The 19,679-nt window shown below is 36.3% G+C and overlaps 1 protein-coding gene across 6 annotated transcripts in view; it reads right to left on the bottom strand.

Moving 5' to 3' along the window:
- CNKSR2 (connector enhancer of kinase suppressor of Ras 2) overlaps positions 1–19,679 on the bottom strand; it is a 294,934-nt gene that overhangs the window by 66,097 nt on the left and 209,158 nt on the right. For all 6 annotated transcript variants that reach the window (XM_030885794.2, XM_030885793.2, XM_004709920.2 and 3 more), the window contains 4 exons: positions 5,312–5,360; positions 4,736–4,908; positions 3,271–3,344; positions 2,934–3,005 (listed from right to left, as the gene is read on the bottom strand). In XM_030885794.2, coding sequence (XP_030741654.1) covers positions 2,934–3,005; positions 3,271–3,344; positions 4,736–4,908; positions 5,312–5,360 — 368 coding nt within the window. The remainder of the gene's footprint in view (positions 1–2,933; positions 3,006–3,270; positions 3,345–4,735; positions 4,909–5,311; positions 5,361–19,679) is intronic.

The raw sequence follows: 19,679 nt of genomic DNA on the forward strand, positions 1-19,679 counted from the left end.
GTGTGATTGTGTACAGGTTTCCTGTGAAATGTTGAAATGGCCTAACCCTTAAGAGAAGCCATTATCTTAAATTTATAGAGGAAAACCTTTTGAGCATTTCCGGACCCCAAAGATAACTGATCACACCATACCAAATAACACATAAAACCTAACATAGCACTAACATGGAGGTTTACAGACATGATTTAAAGCTATGGTGACTTGATACTGGCATGTTGAGTGTAGTTCCCAGGGAAGGATCTTGGCAACGCCAGTCTTTCTGTTTAGTGTGTGCTGCCCCCTTAAAGGTTCCCTGGTAAAACAAATGCTGAACACTAGTTTTGCTTTCCCTCTTTTTTGGTAAAAGCAAAGATGCCATTTGGGATTTTTTTTAGTTAACCAGAAAAAGCACACATTTAAAACTTTTGTAAAAGCGAAGTGGGGTGAAGGGGGCCCTTGAAAAGTAAGGGTATACCTGTCTGTTGTTTTTAGGTGCCCTTGAGTTGGTTTTGGTTCACGGTGAGCCTATGCAACAAGACCACGTGCTCAGAGGGGTTCTAGTTTGAACTCTTCTGAAGAAACAGACTGCCAGGTCTTCTGCCAGCAGAGCCAATGGGTGGGTTTGAACTGCCAATCTTTAGGTTATTAGCTGGGTGATATGCTCAGATTTTACAGTGGAAAATGAAAATTTGGAAAGACCACTGGCATATTTTCTTAGTTAAGTAAGGAAAATGTATTACTCTGTACCATGGTATATTTTGATAAAAAGGCATCAACGCTTAAGAAAAATTATGAAATAATCAGATAAAGCATATATCGAGTACTCATTATATTATAAATATATCATCTCTCAAAGACTTCAATCTTTGTAAGATTATATACAGCATGAATTAACACCCAGATCAGCACATTGTGGACATCAAGAATATGATTATAAAAATAGAAGCCAAATAAAAGCAAATCAATGAATGTCTATTATAATTAACTTTTAATAAAAGATTTAGTATTTTAAGATAATTTTATCCTGAAAACTAGCGTGCACCACAGGGCAAGCTTATAGAAAGCAAGCACTGTCTTATATGGCGATGAAGTTTTTGATCAGATTGACTTTTTTTTCACTGACTCACAGTTTAGAATAACCATCAAAATGAAATGCCTGGGGTCAATTTAGTGGCTTCTGTGATATACCGACCTAGATCTGTAAGAATATTAGGAAAGGGCAGTAGTGACATATGCATACCTTTAAAACTATTGCCAATGTGGGGTAGGGAATGGAGACCAAGAATGATTTTATAGTTCATCAAAATACATATTTAAGCAGGCCATTTTCTAAGATTAAAAAGACCCTGATTAGCATGTATCATGAATGATTAAATGAGAATTCTTAGATGGAGATTATATGTTCTGGTGCATATCATTTATTTCCACATTGGTCATGATACAAATTCCATATTTAGCCCAAGGGCACTGAGCTCATCATATGGAAGATGAATAGTAGGTAACGAGCACAGTAGATTTATAAAATAATTAAAGCACAAACTAAATGATCATAACCACCTTACCCCTCCCCAAACATATGTGCATGTGAATTTGCACTTTCGGTTTGAGAACAAGTTAAGGAGAAAATGCTCTCAGAATTCTGATTACCTAGTATGCAATTTCACGAATGGTAAGTTACAAAATCAAGAGGAGATTACGAGAGCTATATGAAAGGCTCAATTCCCTTATTAATAAAAACAGATTTAATCAAGTATTCTCAACCCCTTCTTTGCCATTTCCTTGTATTCACATTCTTGTTGTGGAAAAAAACAAAGCCTTTCCTCCCAAGTGTTAAAGATCATTTAGTGTCTTCAAGTTATTTATGAAGCTATACAGGTTTAGGCTTAAAAACTTCTGGCTACTGGTTTATTAGAGACATATAAAGAAAGGTATATGGGATAAAAAAGCTGACCGTGCATGGATGGAATATACATTGATAGCAAACACTTATATAGCACTTTACAAATTTAGTAGCCACTGCTCTACTTAGCCCTTCTGAGTACTTATTTAGTCCTTACAGAAATTCTACAGCAGGGATGGTTATCATTCCACCTCTCCAGATGGGACCAAAGCCCATCATGGAGAGGTGACATAGCTAATAAGTGGTAGAGTTTGGATTAGAGCAATCTGGTTCCAAAGGCCATGCTTTTGACTACCATGCTATGCTGCCTCATCCCAATTCTAAGCAGAGTAATAATGTACTTCTTGTTTTGGTTATATAAAGAGAAGATTTTGAATCTTAAACTTAATTTCTACAATAGAGAAAAGGGAGGCGTGAAAGGAAAAGAAAAGGGGGAGAGGATCAAACTCATCTAAACTGAAAGAAAAACGAAAGAAAACGTGGAACACATTTTCCTTCCCCACCATGGAAATATATAGCTAGGCTTGTGCTGAGCTGCCAAATAACCATGTGACCATTTATTCAGGTGGCTGTTTGGACTTACTTGTCTAGTGATAGGTAAAAGGTGATAGATAGAAATACTAACTTTACTTAGGTCTGAATTATTGAGATGGATGCTGTATCACAAATACTCAACACTTGAAAAAAATCTGCTATTTTTATGGACATATTTTTTTTAACCATCTGGGTACATAAAATATACGACATTTTCAAAATAGGCCTTAAAATTTTAAGTTTTTACAGTGAGTTTTTTTAGACTATAGATTCTAGCACATTTTTATATATGTAACAAATAGTCACTGTGTGTCTTCTTAAATTCTAGTCTTTAAAATTAGGTATGGCTGCATGTACTTATAACTGGCCTATTTTATTATTAAGTAGATCAATCAATCAAGAAACTTAAGTGACATTGTTCCCTAAGCATCAATGTGGATTTGAAGCAGCAATCTAAGTGGAAAACTTGGAATTCTAAGCCTGACTTTTGAAGTACTTTGAAATTTAATTAACAGTTTACCTGTTCATATCATCAAGATGTTCAGCAGCAAAATAGAAGCTTTTGATTTTAGGATGACAGGCTTTGAATGCACTGCAAGAGAACCAGAGAACATTTATTTGGTTTCAAATGGGAAATAAATTAGAACCAAGAAATTTTATAAGTAAATTACTTCATCAATTAACCCGAGTTCATATACATAATGCTTCTTACATGATGGGAGAAATCAGTTAGAAAATAAATTCTTGGCCCACAAAAAACAAATTCATTTGAAAGCATTAGACAAGTGCTGTAATTTACAAAGTAGAAATTAAAACAACTCTTCCTCTCTGTCCCTCTTTAAATAAAATCAACTTACTATTTCTTGCGGCATTCACTGGCTCTATCAATTTTAAATTCAGGGAGACTGATGAATCCTTCTGCTTTTTCATCCTACAGAGGCAACAATCTTGTTTAGGATATTATGTACAAAAGAGTGAAGGAGAAGATATTATATACTATGTTTTGAATAACTATGCAACAAATCCTCACTTATCAACTTTCTTATTGCCTAGCATTCATTGTACACTTAGGGCAATAGGAAAAAGTCTATCTATTTGCACACTACCAGCGTATGTTTAGCAGTAATAAATGCTGAGATGCAGAGACTGTAATACTGGTTGTTACTGGTTATGAGTCTACTTGGCTGGGCCATGATTCTCAGTGGCTAGGCAGTTGATTTCATGAGGCAATCATCTTCTATTTTGTGACATGATGTAGTCATTTTTCATTTTCACATAATCCCAAACTTTGAAAAACCACCTGATCTTTGGAAGTTAACAATATGGATAAGTCAGGAGTGAGTATACTAATAAATCTGTTCATTTAATTCCGTAAGTTTCACAGAGACTAGAATCAACCTGTTAGCTATTATATTCAATTAAATTGAAGGTATATTTTAACCATGGAAAAAAACCCACTATTATGAAGTCAATTCTAATAATGATTCATACAGGGTTTCTAAAATCATAAATCTCTATGGAAGCAGATAGCCTCATCCTCCTCCTTAAGAGCAACTGGTGAGTTTGAACTGCTTGGTCTTGTGGTTTGGAGTTTACCTGGCAGCACCATCAGAGCCTAAACTTTTAAAGTTTCTTTTTTATTAAAATGAAAATTGAAAATTTTTTTAATTCTCAAGGTGAAGAATTTTATAAATATTTTTGCCTTCAAAATGCATACTTATTTTATAAAATTTAAAATCACTTTGGTCCACATTTATCACCTGTTACAATGTTCTATTATTTGTATAGTTCAGATGTTAAAACATTGGGAAGCGTGCAACTTCAATTTTTCTTCCACCTTTACAACATCTCTTGCTAAGAGGTAGTTAGGGTAAAATGTATCACTTTATCATTTGAGCTCCCTTTTCACTAATTGTGGCTACATTAGAGAGATGACTATAGAAGAGCAAAATGAGAAACCTGACTCGAACGGTTAAAACCTTGTCTCTTGATCCCTCCTCTGATGCACAAAACAAAGAAAAAATTGAAATAGAACCAAAAAAAGATATTTAAAAATTAGTATAAAATTTTTATTATATTCCTATAGTTAGACTGTTGTTTGAATTCAGTTGATATTTTTAGCTAGACGTGATATTTTGCTATCTTTTAACCTGTGTTTCAGATATGCTGCTATATCAGAATGGCTGAGACAAATATCTTTGAAGAACCTCAAATCATTTTAAGAGGGGAAGATGAACCGTAACTAGCAGATGTATTCTGAGCTAGTCTTAAGTCTGTTAAAGATAGAAAACTTGTGGGAATAAGAATGAGTGTATGTCTTACCTCCTCATTAATATACCAATACAGGGATGCATCCTTTAAGACAAACCAGTATTTCTTCCATTTCTGTGAAAAATAACTCTTCGCGTCTTTCTTTTTCCAGAGCCAGCCCTCACAGTCACCACGGCCAAGATCTTTACAAGAAATCCTTCTTTTACTCTTGCCTGCTATCGGACCTGAAGGTAACAGTGAGTGAAAATGTCCTTTAAGTTGGTACAGGGCACAAAGTTAGAAGCTCAATCTGTCAATTACAAAAATAACTCTGGGCACTTCATCTCAATCCCTCTCATTTTCACACTGTATTGGAATGGGAAAATATGGAAATCTTCACCACCTGTTACATTACACAACCTAAGCGACAGGCCATTTATTCAGAAACATGTACTGCTGGTCTCGACACCTGTTGACGACTATGCATTGTAAAAGGAACCTTGTGTTATAACTGAGCTGCAGGAGAAGCTGGAATTGGAGGTTACTGTACGGGGGCGGGGGTTGGTGAGTGCTCTTCCGGATCACACTGGATGAAGCATCCTGGAGGTTATCATGGTGCCAAATAGCAGGCACATTTCCTTTTCTTACCTTTGCTTTTCTTCTTTGATTTGTGCTGCAGAGAGGACTGCTGCAATGTCTGAAATCAAAGAGAAGAACTACTGTCATCTGACACTCCAGGTGCCACCCAGACCACCCGCAAGCTGCACAGAGCTCTCAAAAGCTGGACACTTTCAGCAAAGCCACAAAGCAAGCTGATATATAGCATCTCATCAATTTGAGGGGTTTACAGTGCTTTCTCACATATTTCACATGGTTTTCACAAAAAAATCATATTAGACAGGCAAATATGATCATACCATGTTCACTTCAAGTTCATGATACTGCATGAGCCATCATCACGTAATTACCTGGACTCCCCCTTTCAGTTATGAAATATTTTAGCACATGAATCAGTATTTTCTTCTCACCTCTACTTCTGCCAGTATTATTGGGGATTGATTTTGATAGAGTATGTGATATCACTACCTTGATTTCTCTAGTGTTCTTTACCTCCCTACCCTTAAGCTCCCTGCCCCCAAACCGCATGTATGATATCTTAAGTGTCTAATACTTCTGGTCGACATAGTCTAACAGCCTCATTCTACTACTTAAAATCTTGGTTGAGGCACAGGATTTCAATGCCCTGCCCATCCTTTTGTGTCTACAGTTTCTGCCTTAGTTTACATGGGACTACATTATAATAATTCTCTTGAACCCCATTCCCTGCATTACACTTGTCTACCCAAACAATCATCCTGGGGAAATCCACCTATCCATTTACTCCACGCCTAATGGTTCAGTGCTTGGCTGTTAACTGAAAGGTTGGCAGTTCAAGCCCACCCAGTACCTCTGTGGGAGAAAGACTTGGTGGTTGTTTCTAATAAAGACTTTAGAGAAGAACGCTCTATGAAGCAGCTCTACGACAGCTCTACTCTCACACGAGATCAATAAGAGTCGAGATCAGTAAGAGTCAAAATCAACTCAACAGCACTTAACAAATACCTAAACTGTTTAGAAGCTCTGAAGAAAAATCCACAATTCATAAATCAACTGACTATAAAAAGCAACAGGATTTTGTTTACATAAAATTCACTGGCCTCAGGTTTATACAACAACTCATATTTTTGACAGCTTATCTAGCATATTTAACCATAAATTACATTATACCTATACAGTTTTCTCTTATATGGTCTACATAATTTTCATGAATATAAAGATAAGGATCACATAATTTGCTGATGCATGTTATAATGCAGAAGGGGGCGCCCAAGTGTCAAAGCAATTTAAATATGTGTGTATGTGGGTGTATTCACCATATATGCACATGTACACTTTATAGCATCCATGGTAACAAATATCCACAAGCATTTACTGAGAAAGCATGAAAGATAAAATCCATTATGTTTTGTTGATTTTCCTGAGTGCACTTCATTTTCAAATAATAATGGAAATATAATAACTCAGGCTAGTGTGCTTAAATATAGTTAATTTACATGCAGTTATCTTCCCTAAATTGTTTGGCTGTAAAATTACTGATTGTTTTTATTTTTTCTTTTGTGTTACCACAAGTAGTTATTATAATTAAACAAACTCATTATTTTAAAAACTGACAGAGATGGAGGTGGCTTGTTTTCAGGAAGCTTCAGAGACAACAGCCTGGAAGAATTGGGCAACATAATATGACTTCTATGTTTTTTCATGCTATTCCTTAGAACCTGAGGGTCCCTTTAACATCTACACAGAAGCACAGTTACACTATGCTTTCTTTTTTAAAAAAAGATTTACCTTTCTTTCCCCATAAATATATCCTCATAAAGATCTTGATTGTAAAATAAAATCAGAATGCACACTGTTGAAACTTATGAATTCCTAGGCCCTAAATACAGATTTAGCCATCATTCAAATAAGTGAAGACTTCGACATCCTTTGCAAATACTGTCAACATCACAATAAAATACTCTTAGGAAAAAATCTCATTATATTCCCAACTGAATTGACATTTTCTAAAATAATAAAACTAATAGACTTCTAGGTTTTTGAAAATAATAGGAAAAATAATTAAAACTACTATTAAGGAACAGGTCTCGGTATAGAAAAGAGTTAATATTACATGCCCAAGGGTACTATCTTAGAAGTGCCCTTGGCTAGAATCTGGTAACTTGGCTGGTAAACAGTTTCCTAAAAAATAAGGCTGTTTTGCCTGCTTGGGGCACTGAATACCTACTTTCCTTCTAGAAATCTGGAGACTGACAATGCTTTCCTGAGCAATCCTTAATAAACACCTTGGGGACTAAATCTCATGGGATTTCCTGGACAGAAACCTTACACATATGAACGCATGTTTGCGGCTGGGAGGGGAGTGTACTTTGTATGGTCCATCCTAGGAGGGACAGAACACAAGAGGCCTGCACATGGATTTCTCTAGATTTCATCGGTGTCTTTTCCCTCTTTCTGATCTAGCTGAATATTCCTGCTGTGCCACTGTAATAAATCTTTGTTACGAGTACAACTATCTGTTTTGCTCTGTATGTCTTTCTGGTACATCAATGGACATGTTAGATAGTCTTTCCCCGAGAAACAGCTTCATATTCCAAAGGTCCTTTACAAACTTATATTGGAAACTGTTCTTTATATATAAATAGGTCCCCAACAGGTTTCCAAATGTTACCAGCAACAGTGCTATTAAGCACCCTGAAGTGAAAATTTATGATTTGGTATAGTTTCTTCTCATAGTTCACATAGAATTATTTATTCTAAGTGACAAAAATTTAATTGATAGCATTTTCCTCAATTTTAAGGACATGATATAAATTTAATGACAGCAGGGCATTTGCTGTAGCTAATTAAAAACTAAAAGGAGAGCTGGAATCTTTGAATTTATGATGAAGTGTTTCACAGGAAAGTGAACATTCATAAAATATTTTATTTCCTATTCACTTCACATCACCCTTCTTCAAGGTTTGAATTATATCCTTTAGAAGTTCTTTCATAGTGGTATGCGAATGGAAAGTTCCAGTTGTTGGAACATACATTTTACCTTCACTTCTAAGTAATAAGTTTGGTTGGTATAGAATTCTGAGTTGGAAATCACTTTTTAAAATTTTGAATATATTACTTAATTTTCTTCTGGCATCAACTGTTGCTATTAAGACATCTAGAGCTACTCTGTCATTTGCTGGTTGCAGTCTGTTATTTCCCCGGTGTGGCTTTTAAGATGCTTTCCTCTTTCTGCTCCATATTCTAGTTGTACTATGGTATGTCGAGGTTATAATTTATTCTAATCAATCCTTTTGAACCTTCATTGTGTTATACTGGAAGGATTGTGTCTTTAATGCTGAAAATTCTCAGGCATTATCTCTTCAAACAGATTTTAGTCCCTTTTTTTTCTCCAGCCATGTTGCATCTCTGAATTTACCATTCATATGTTTTTCATGATTTTATCCTTTTCACATTTCTGCAAGGCAGTTTAGGCGAATTAATTCACTTGTCTTCTTAAAGTCAAAGCCAACTGCCATTGAGTTGATTCTGACTCAGACAAACCCTACAGGACAGAGTAGAGCTAACTGCACCTTTGGGTTTCTAAGATTTAAAATTTTTTCAGGTGCAGAGCCTGGTGGTTCTCCCACAGAAGGACTGGTGTGTTTGCATCAATGTGTAGCCCACTATGCCAGCTGGGCTCAACTTCCTAATTCTCTCGCTGATTTTATCCAGTCTAAAATTTATCTTACCTGAAAAGGGCCTTATCTTATCTGGACTCCCAGAAGAAAATATGAATCGGTGTTGGAAGAAGTACAGTCAGAACAATTCTTAGAAGCAAGAATGGTGAAACCTGACCTCATAGATTTGGAACATGTTATTCACATGTTATCTTTGGAGAAGGCTATCATAAAAAAGTAGAGGACTGTTGGATAAAGAAGACCCTCAATGAGACGGATTAAGACAATTGATACAAAACAGAAATGAATGTGAGGATGGTATAAGACGGGGCAGTGTTTCCTTCTATTGTATTGTCACCATGAGTTGATGGAAGCTAACCACAACATAGAGTGTGGATGTCACTGATTACATTTTATATTTCTAGAATGCCTAATTAGTATTGGTTCTTTTGAATAGTTACTGTTCTTGATCTTCTTTTAGTTCAAAATACATTTTCAGAGTTTTTACAATTTCCTATATTTCACATTTAAAAATCAATGAATCCTATGATTATTGAATTTGATGGTTTTAAAGAAACATTGATTTTCTTTAGATGTTTTAAAATTTTGTCTGGAGTGTAAAGATCTTTGTGAGAGAAATTTTATTTTGTGTGCTTATTCCTCCTTAAGGGAGGAAGTCTCTTGCCCCTATTCTCAATGGAGGCCTTTTATTGGTGGCAGAGACTTGGCCCATGGTTCTAGGTCTACATCTGTCTTTTTTCCCTACTGACAGTTGGGAATAAAGCTTTATTTAAGTTTTAATCCTGGACAGTGGTTGCATTCAACTTCTTTACTCAGGGGTGAGGAAGCACTATTTGCCTTCCCAACTGGTTTCATCAAGTGAGTCAAACTTGTATAATGACGTAGCTGGGGTCCATTTGTTCTCTCATCGTCACTGGTGTAGACTTCCACATATTATCTGCCTCTTTCTAGACTCAGAGCCAAGGAGACATTGGGCTTTAGTTTCCATTTCTCACTGTGTATTTTTATTTCGTTTTCTGGCCCTTGAAGTTTAGATTTTGTTTTTGACCATGGCTATATCCTTCCATATGTTTATTTTAGTAAGAATTTCAAGCATAACGTCTTAATGCTTATTGACCACCCAGAATGCATTCCTTTGGAAAGCAACTCTAAAGATGTTAGTTACCATTTAAAAATAACATTTCCACCTTATTTCTTAAACCTTTATTCATTAAAATCTTTCTAGTCCCCCATTAACATTTTGTACTTATTGTAGTACACATCTGGGTGAAAGTTCTTTAAATCTTCTCAGACAGTTGTACAAATTCTGGTCTCTAGAAACTTTTGAATTCATATTGCCAGACAGAAGTTCTTTTTTTTTTTGAGACAGTTCTTGGCTGAGCTAACTAAATATATTTAACATGTACAAAACAGAGTTTATGATATCCACCACTCATTAATCAAATCTGCTCCTCTCCCAATCTTCTAAACGTTAGCAATTGTCATTTTTTTCTTTTCCCCCCAATAGCTGAAGTTCACAATTTGAGACTCATCCTTAACCATATTCTTTTTTTAATATACTCCATAGCCAATCAATTAACAAGCCACATAAACTGTCTTCCAAATATATTTAGAATATGAGTTTTTCTCACCATCACTACTATTACCACCCTGGCCTCAGTCATCCTTATTTCTCACCTGGATGCCTGACCTGCCTTTTCATTGATCTCTCTGCTTCTGCTCTTACTCTCTAGATTTTTAATACAGCAGCTAGAGTGATCTTGTTAAAATAAAATTGAAACCATGTTATTCTTCCACTCAAAACACTCCAATGGCTTCTCACCTCACTAGATGTCCACATCCTTTCAATGACCTTGAAGGCCTCACATGACTTAGTCTCCTGCGACATCTATGGACTACTTCCCCCCTTGTTAAGATTGCTCTAGCCATACTTGTTTATAGAACTTGTCCAATATGATTCCTTCTCAGAAAATTCACCCTTGCTTCTCCCTCTGTCTGAAATGTGTCCAGGGATTGTTAGGACTTGGGAATTTCTTCCCAGGCCTCCCTGTCTATGACTGTTATCCCTGTTGCCCTCAATACTTTCTATTCCCCTGTTTTATTTGGCTCCTTTAGCACTTCGCCTTATTTGAAGTACTTCCATTATTATTTATCAATAGAAGTACTCTCCCTCCAAGTATAAACTCCACGAGAAGAGAATTTTGCCACTTATATATTCCATTATATCCTCTGCCTAGAAGAGGGCCTAGCACATAGTAGGTGATCATTAAATAAAGCTTGGTTGAGGGATGTTAAACCATCATCAAGGATCACAGAAGGTAGCCTTAATTAGTTGTTAGTCATGACCTGAAGAAGATGTGCAGGAAAAGAAGGGAATAAAGAAATAAAACAAGCCAGGTATCTTTTGTCCAATAATCAAGGTACAATACATTACTGAAAATTCTGTTCTTTTGGGAACCATTTCTTTTGATAGATAATAAGGTTCCTTTTTATTTACTCTCCTTTCGCATTAATAACACTGAGATTGTTGTGCACTTAGCAACTTACATTGAAATTCAAGATGTGGCTGGCAAAAGTACATTAATTCCAAGTCAAAAGATATTTATGCAAATAATTATATGATGAATTATGAATAGATGTGTTGAAATCATCATTCTTTCCATAAAAATAGAATGTGCTAAAATAAAGGACCATTATAAAAGTATGGTTGGCCCTCTTCTTAACCATGGTGATGTGTGCAATAGTATTCTGTTGGGCTATCAAAGATCCCTTTTTCAGATATTTGCTTGAAAAGACCATTTGTCTTTCATTTTGTCCACAGATGTTCTGTTTAAACTTAATTCCTCCTTATTCTGTAAGGGGAAGTGTGGGGGAGGGCAATTTGGGTAATTCTTATCCTGAAATTTTCAGAAGCACTTATTTTATTTGTGGGAGAAGATTAAAATGACAGTTTCTTGTCTTACAATTTTGAAAGCTCAGCCACTATTAAATTCTTCTCAAGTTGCAAATTGCCACATTTATGGAAAAATCTGCAATCAAAATACTCTCTTGTTGCAATCTAGCAACTTCCTCTTACTGTGATTTCTGCAAAGTTCTAAGATTTCTTCTGTGACTAGTAAACTAATAGCTTATTTCTTTCACACACGAAAAGAAGGTGCCTAGCAATTTGCAACATGGTGTAAATAATAGCTACGTTGTCCACATACTTGATGAAAAAAAAACGAAACAAGTAAAAATCTTTGAGATTTAAATATTTCACAAAGAAAAGTAGCTTCCCTTTCTAATTATTGAATGCACGCCAAAAATAAGCCAGCAGGTAGGATCAAAGCGGCAGTGATTGGGAGGAATCTAGAGAAAGCCCGTGAAACTAAATAGGCTGGACAGAATTACTGGCTCATGAAAAGAATGCTATGCATATCAGATTCTGATGAGGTGACTGAAATTCACACAGGATCTCACAAGGCGATCCCTTCTTTTCCTATGGAATGTAAGTTAGGAAAAAGGAGTGTGATTGGTGACTATCTGAGAAGGATTACAAGAATCATTTCCTTTAGGAAATAGAAATCTCACCCTTTGGTAAACATAATTATCATTTACTGATGGCTAAGATTGACTCAGTCCTTGAGTTGTTCAAATGGTAAAACCCTCAATTCCCAATGGACAAGTTCACAGTTCAACCCACCCTGAGGCACCTCAGAAGAACACCTGGTGATCTGTTTCTGAAAGCCTTGCAGCCCCGATTGCAGGCAGTTCTCCTTTGTAAACATGGGGTTTCTGTGAGTTGCAATGGACTCGGTGGAAACCAACTGGTTAAGAAAGACTAAGACTGGAAAGAAAGGCCTGGCAACATGTTTCTCAAGAATAGCCAATGAAATCTCTCTGGATCACAAAAGAATAGTAGTGTATCTTTACCAACAGTAATAAAGATGGCACCAGCCAGGGCAACATTTTGTTCTGTTGTGCATGGGGCACCATGAGTCAGAACTAATTGGGCAGCAACTAACACCACCACCACTGAGGATTTATTATGTGCTAAGCCCAGTATAAGACACTGTGTATATTTTATCAATCTTCACCTTTACAATAAAACTGTAAAGTAGTTACACTCAGGTACTGAGTCAAAACTCAAAATGCAGCCAAACTTGAACTCCTAGCCACTAGGCTGACAGTACTACCACCAAAGTAAGTAATCCATAGTCAAAGTAATTATGTGAGAGAAAAGTAAAAAGTGCTTCTACCATGAACAAAATTATGAAAATCTTCAGTGACAGGTAAGTAGACTGCTATAAATAAGTATAATATTTTATATAACCCGAGACAATTCAAATCAGTAATATTTTATCAATCTTTAATTTTCATGCTTTTGCCAATTTTATTTTCATTAGAAAGTTTTACTGCTATAGGGATTAAAAAACAGATAAGCTGCTTTTTAGGAGCAATGATTTCTCATAATATCTTCATGAAAGGAAGCTCCCATTAACTAATCTTAATTTTGCGAACAAGATGGAAATCAAGGTGCAGAAAGGTTATAAGACTCAGCTGAGGTAGACACAGATGGGATCGCAATCACATTTTATTCCAAACTATTAACAGTGTCAATTTAACTTAGTGCGATTTAAAAATCCTATGTCAATACTGATGAGGAAATCAGTGATCCAAATAAGGCAAGCTTGTCTCTCCACTAATTCTTTGCACAGGAGAAATCTCCTGGAGTTGATTCATTTGTGTTGTGTAATTTTTCACTTAATACATTGCTGATTATTATGCAATGTCTTGAAATTATTTTTCTCAAAATGTGTTTCATTACCACATTAGTTTCTTTGCAGGTAGAAACCGTCAGCTTAGTTTACCACTTTACACTCAGTTCTTAGCCCAGTACTTGGCGTATATTGAAAGCATGTATCAATGTAGTAACTGACCACTTAGTGCATGTGAGTCGCTGAGGTACAGACTGTTGACTTAATGGCTTTATTCTGAAAAGAATCTGAAATAAAATGGCTTGTTTTGACATTTTAAAAAAGAATTAATATAATGGACATATTTTCTCATCATGAAATTCTTGCCATGTCAATATAATTAGTCTCAAGATGGCTAGATTTTATTTAAATATCTTTATAGTTAACAGTATGTTTATACCAAGTTATTACTCTGAGATATTTGCTCTTATATAGCAAAGAGACAAGTTTTCCAAGATATCTACTTCAAATAGGTCCACTTCTGCTAATTTCACTGGAAGTTCTCTTGATCTACAGGCCTTTATTATTTTTAAATAGAAATACTTTGCCAAGAATATGTCACTATATGCATTTTCTAATAAAATAATTGAGAGCCAGGAAACATTGTCCTTCTCTTTCATACTGAACCAACTAGTAATGGCAGGATTTTAAAACTAAGAAAGCAAAATCTATTTTCTTTCACAGAAGAGGAAAAAAGCACTTCACATGAAGTTTTAGAAAATTCTGTGGTTGTAGCAGGAATGAAACCATTATTATGCTGTCAATTTAAATAGCCTTCCACACTGTGTTCTCCCTGTAGTGCTGTGCTCAGCTTGTACACGAGAAATCTACATAAGAGAAAAAAAGCAAGCCCCCCAAAGCTCAGATATCCCAAACTAGATTTCTGGAGGGCATGATGTGGTTGCCACATGTACAGTACTGGTTGCCTCAAATGCACCTAGGTCATGTTTTGGTTGCTCTCAGCCCACTGGCAAGCCGATTTTGGTAGTAGGGCTAGAGAAAAGATGTTAACAATATTTGAGAACTACCTTAATGCCAGACGCTGTACCCACTGGATACTTTACATACATTGTCACCACAGGGAGACCACACCTTTACCTAACCAAAAGATACATACAGGAAATACAAAGAAATAGAAAACACAATAGCCTCAAACATATTTCTGTAGAAATTGAAGAAATGGATTTCACATGGCTCATTCTTGTTAACAACCTATGATAAAAATTGAGAATGTGATTCTCAAATGCAACAAAGTACAAACAAATTGAACTGGAAAGGCAACATGGCTTAAGTATATAGGCCTTTTGGTATTCTACCTCGAAAAGTATGTAAACAACTTTTTTTTCTTTCAAAAAAAAAGGAATGGTTTGATGTGTTCTAGGAAGTAGAACTATTCTTAGGTACATTTAGACATTGTATCCGAATTATTATTTATATTAATCCAGCTCTTGATTGACTGAGACCATTTGATATAAGACAATTTGAAGTTACGTTTTACAATATATGCTTTGGAATACTAATTTAGTAGGTAGTAAATATGATATCTTCATAGAGATGGGCTGCACTCTAGAGTTCACAGCAGTTTTATGATAATTTAGAAACTTTTACCTTGACACCGATCCTTATATGTACTAGCAACTAGAGAATTCTTATTTCAAAACAGGTTTTGTCTGGGAGGCACCTACAATGGCCACAGAGGAGACCTACTGCACCAATTTAAGTGAACTGGAACAACAGGAGTCTTCTCTGTATGGATCCAGTATCAATACTTATCAACACCATAAGATAATTTTAGGTGAATTTTGAAGAATCCCAGTGTACCTATCTAGTCATTATGTTCCGAAGGTCAGTGTAGATTACACATTCAAACATTTTTCTGTTGGCTTGCTTTGTCACTGTGGATACAACTTCCTTCATTCTGAGTCATGGACCAGGAGCCTGGGAGTTAACATGGAGAAGGCTTTTACCCAAGTTAGAAGCAGTGTTCTAGTTTGTTTTGCTTTCTTCCACAAACGTCCAACTTTTCTTCTTGACTGCCAGCTCTACTGAGGTGTCTTCACTATCCCCTCAATTGTGTAAATCTACTCCTTTATTCCATGTCACATAGATACTCTGATAGTCTGATTGAGCTCCACCTGACACATTCTATAATTCCCAAAGGGAGTACAGCTTTTAATCTTAGAAGGTGTCCTGATTTGCTCACCAAGATATACATTTCCTCCCATATAAATTCATTTTTCTCTTTATGTGGTTAATAATAGTTATAATGTGCCTAGCACAGTGGAAAGAACTTTATATACCATGTATGATTTATTGCTGAAACAGCCAGGCGAGGTAGCTATTCTCAGTCTCTTTTTACTTAAGAGAAACTGAGGTTCTGAAATGTATCTAAGTTCCTACAGCCGAATTAAAGCTCACACTCTATCACTACAGCATTATTCATGGTCATTTGAATGGTAGAAAACACAATTCTTTCCTTCGAGGTTGTCTTTTTTTTCCTTCTTTTCTGGGAGTCAGTTAAGATATAAGAACCATTGTCTCTTGAAGCCATTCTAGATTCATAACAAAGAAATCATGAGAAAGTAATTTACATATTCTCTTGTTTACTATGGGAAGAAAGTTTGAATAGAGTTAATCTCAAATCATTTGAACATACAAAATTGGGGTTAAAACACTGCTCTTTTGATACAATTCCAGACTGTTTTGGATTCATGTTTAATAGGATACAGTTTCTGGCTTATCCTGATATTTGAGAAACAGAATTAGCAATATAACTTAGAACTGAACTCTAAATTGAGCTCATGCACATTGGCCTACTGCCAGCTGTTGTCAACAGTCAAAAGCCAATGAAAGGTCCATGGAGGCTAAAAACAGTTTAACATTGTTCTTGAACAATTTATCTTCAAGAAACTAGAATGTAGCAGTAGTTGATAATTGTGTTAAACTCACTTCATTCCCATGTAAAACCTGAGTCAAGAGACCTAGTCTCAGAGTTTATTAAGATGAAATTTTGTGTAAGATTTAGGTAAGTACAGTAAGTCACTAGGTTTGTGCCAATGATATGCACCTAACCTTGTTTGCTGAAAGTGAATAGAATCTGAATGTTAAAGCATGGATTGGAAAGGGGGGAAAAAAAGAAATGGGTAGCGGGGAACAAGGTACTCCCTCACCCAAGGGGATGATATTGTTTCTATCTCCCCAGGGAAAGAGGGACCAGACTTCAACCCGGTGCTCCAACATGTGAATGCAACATACCAGCACGGAGTAAGGAACCAGTGGAGAGGTCTGAGGGGCTGGCCCCAATCCCAACTACTTGGACAGCTGCCCCTCCCCTAGAAGAATTTATTTCAGAGGAAGCTGCAGCTCCAGAAGAGGGACATGTCTGATCAGAGCACACAGGAGCAAATGAAGGGGGAGGAAGAGAGAGTGGAGCACATCCTGGCCCACCAAGCCTTGAGGACGATATTCCCGCTCAAAGCAGCCAACCCACAGAGAAGATCATATGGCCGGCCCCACTATGAGACACGACACCCCTCCCTGACCCATAGTCCTACAGGGAACAACCGTGGAGACACAGTGTGGGAATTGCGCCCGATCTGATCCCACCACACCAAGGCAAAACACTAAGTGCGTGCAACAGAACACCAAGGAGAACAGAGCAACGAAGTCCCCAGGGAATACCAAAAATAGACTTTGGGGTCAGGGCTTGGCGCCCCATCAGACTTGACCAGAAAACACTTCCAAAGGCCAACAAACAGTCCTTGAAATAAGTACAAGCTTTTCTTTCATGTTGTTGTGATTTGTTTTGTTTTTATTTGTCATTGTCTTGTTGTTGTCTTGCTGTATATTGTTGCTTGGTTTTGCTCTGTCTTATTTTTGTGCATGTTATTATCTCCACAGGTCTGTCTAAATAAGATAGGCTGGATGAACAATCTAGAGGAGAAAACAACAGGACCGACAGTTCCAGTGGGACATTGCAGCAGGGGATGTAGGGAGAAAGGAAGTGGTGTTAACCTAGGGACAAGGGAACAAAAAGTGATCCAAATCGGTGATGAGGAGGGTATAGGAGGCCTGGTAGGGTGTGATCAAGGGTAATGTAATCAAGAGAAATTACTGAAACCCAAATGAAGGCTGAGCATGATAGTGGGATAAAAGGAAAGTCAAAGGAAATAGAGGAAAGAGCTAGGAGGCAAAGGGCATATATAGAGGTCTAAATAAAGACATGTACATATGTAACTATATTTATATATGAGAATGGGGAAATAGATTTATGTGCACGTATTTATAGGTTTAGTATTAAGGTAACAGATGGACATTGGGCCTCCCCTCAAGTACTCCCTCAATGCAAGAATACTTTTGTTCTACTAAACTGGCAATCCATGATACTCACATTCCCAACACGATCGCTGAAGACAAAATGGGTGCATACGCAAATGTGGTGAATAAAGCTGATGGAGCTTGGCTATCAAAAGATATAGTGTCTGGGGATTGTTATACATCTTCCACATGGGGCATATGGTAATTCTATGGAGGATGTTGTTAGGTGCAATCGATTCAGTTCCAACCAATAGCTATCCTATGCACAACAGAATGAAATACTGCCCAGTCCTGTGCTATCCTAATAATTGTTCTTATGCCCGAGCCTGTTGTTGCAGTCAGTGTCAATCCATCTTGAGGGTCTTCCTCTTTTTCACTGTCTCTCCACTTTATACATTCTATTGATAGTATCATTAATTTAGCCATTAGTATAGAATTTAAAACAACCAGTTCTTTTTGCTACAGTAATGGTATATTCCTTCCATCTTCTTTTATGCTTCTTGCATCGTTCAATATTTTGCTCAAAGAATCCTTCAACATTGCAAACAAAACTTGAATTTCTTCTTCAGTTCTTTCAATTCAAGGTATGCTAAGAGTATTTCTTGGTTTTGACTTTCCAAAACCAGGTCTTTGCACATTTCCTTATACTACTTTATCTTCTCCAGCTGCTCTCTGATGTTTTCTTTTCATCTTGTTTATTTCATCATTTCTTCAAATTCATTTAATACTCTATGATCAAGTTTCAAAGTCTCCTTTGGCATCCATGTTGATCTTTTCTGTATTTTTAAGGATCTTTTGCTTTCTTCATGTATGATCCTCTTGATGCCATCCCATAGCTCATCGGGTCTTCTTTCATTAGTGATCAATACATCACATCTTTTCTTGAGATATTCTTGAAATTCAGGTGGTTTATACTCGATTGTATTTTGGTTTTAATGGACTTGTTTTAATTTTCTTCAACTTCAATCTGAGCAATTGATGGTTTGTTCCACAGTCAGCCCTTGGCCTCTTTTTGCCTGCTGATATTGAGCTTCTCCATTGACTCTTTCCACAGACATAGTCAATTTGATTTCTGTGTTTCCATCTGGAGAAGGCCATGGGTACAGTCACCATTATTGTTGAAGAATGTATTTACAATGAATAAGTCACTGATCTTGCAAAATTCAGTCATGTGATCCCTAGCTTCATTTCTATCAACAACGCAATATAGTTCAACAGCTTTTCCTTCCTCATTGTTTCCAACTTCTGCACTCCAATCACCAATAATTATCAATGCACATTGATTGCATGTTTGATCAATTTCAAATTGAAGAAGTTGGTAGAATTATTTAATTCATCAGTAGGGCCTCTTCATAAGTGGTTGGTGTACAAATGTGATCAGTAGTTGTATTAACTAGATTTCCTTATACGAGTAGAGATATTATGAAGTACAGATAGAATTGTACTTCAAGATCTTGAAATATCATTTTTGACGATAAATGTGATGCTATTCCTCTTGAATTTATCATTCCTGGTATAGCAAACCATATGATTGTGAGTCAAAATGACCAATACCCGTCCATGTTAGCTCACACTGCCTAGGACCTTTTTGCATGCCATCTTATTTTTGACATCATCAAATTTTCTTAGATCCATACTTTATAAATTCTATATTCTGATTATTTGTTTTTGTTTTTTTATTTTTTT

The sequence above is a fragment of the Echinops telfairi genome, unplaced genomic scaffold (assembly GCF_000313985.2).
Source record: "Echinops telfairi isolate 266 unplaced genomic scaffold, ASM31398v2 ScPeMD7_53;HRSCAF=182, whole genome shotgun sequence".
NCBI classification, from domain to species: domain Eukaryota; kingdom Metazoa; phylum Chordata; class Mammalia; order Afrosoricida; family Tenrecidae; genus Echinops; species Echinops telfairi.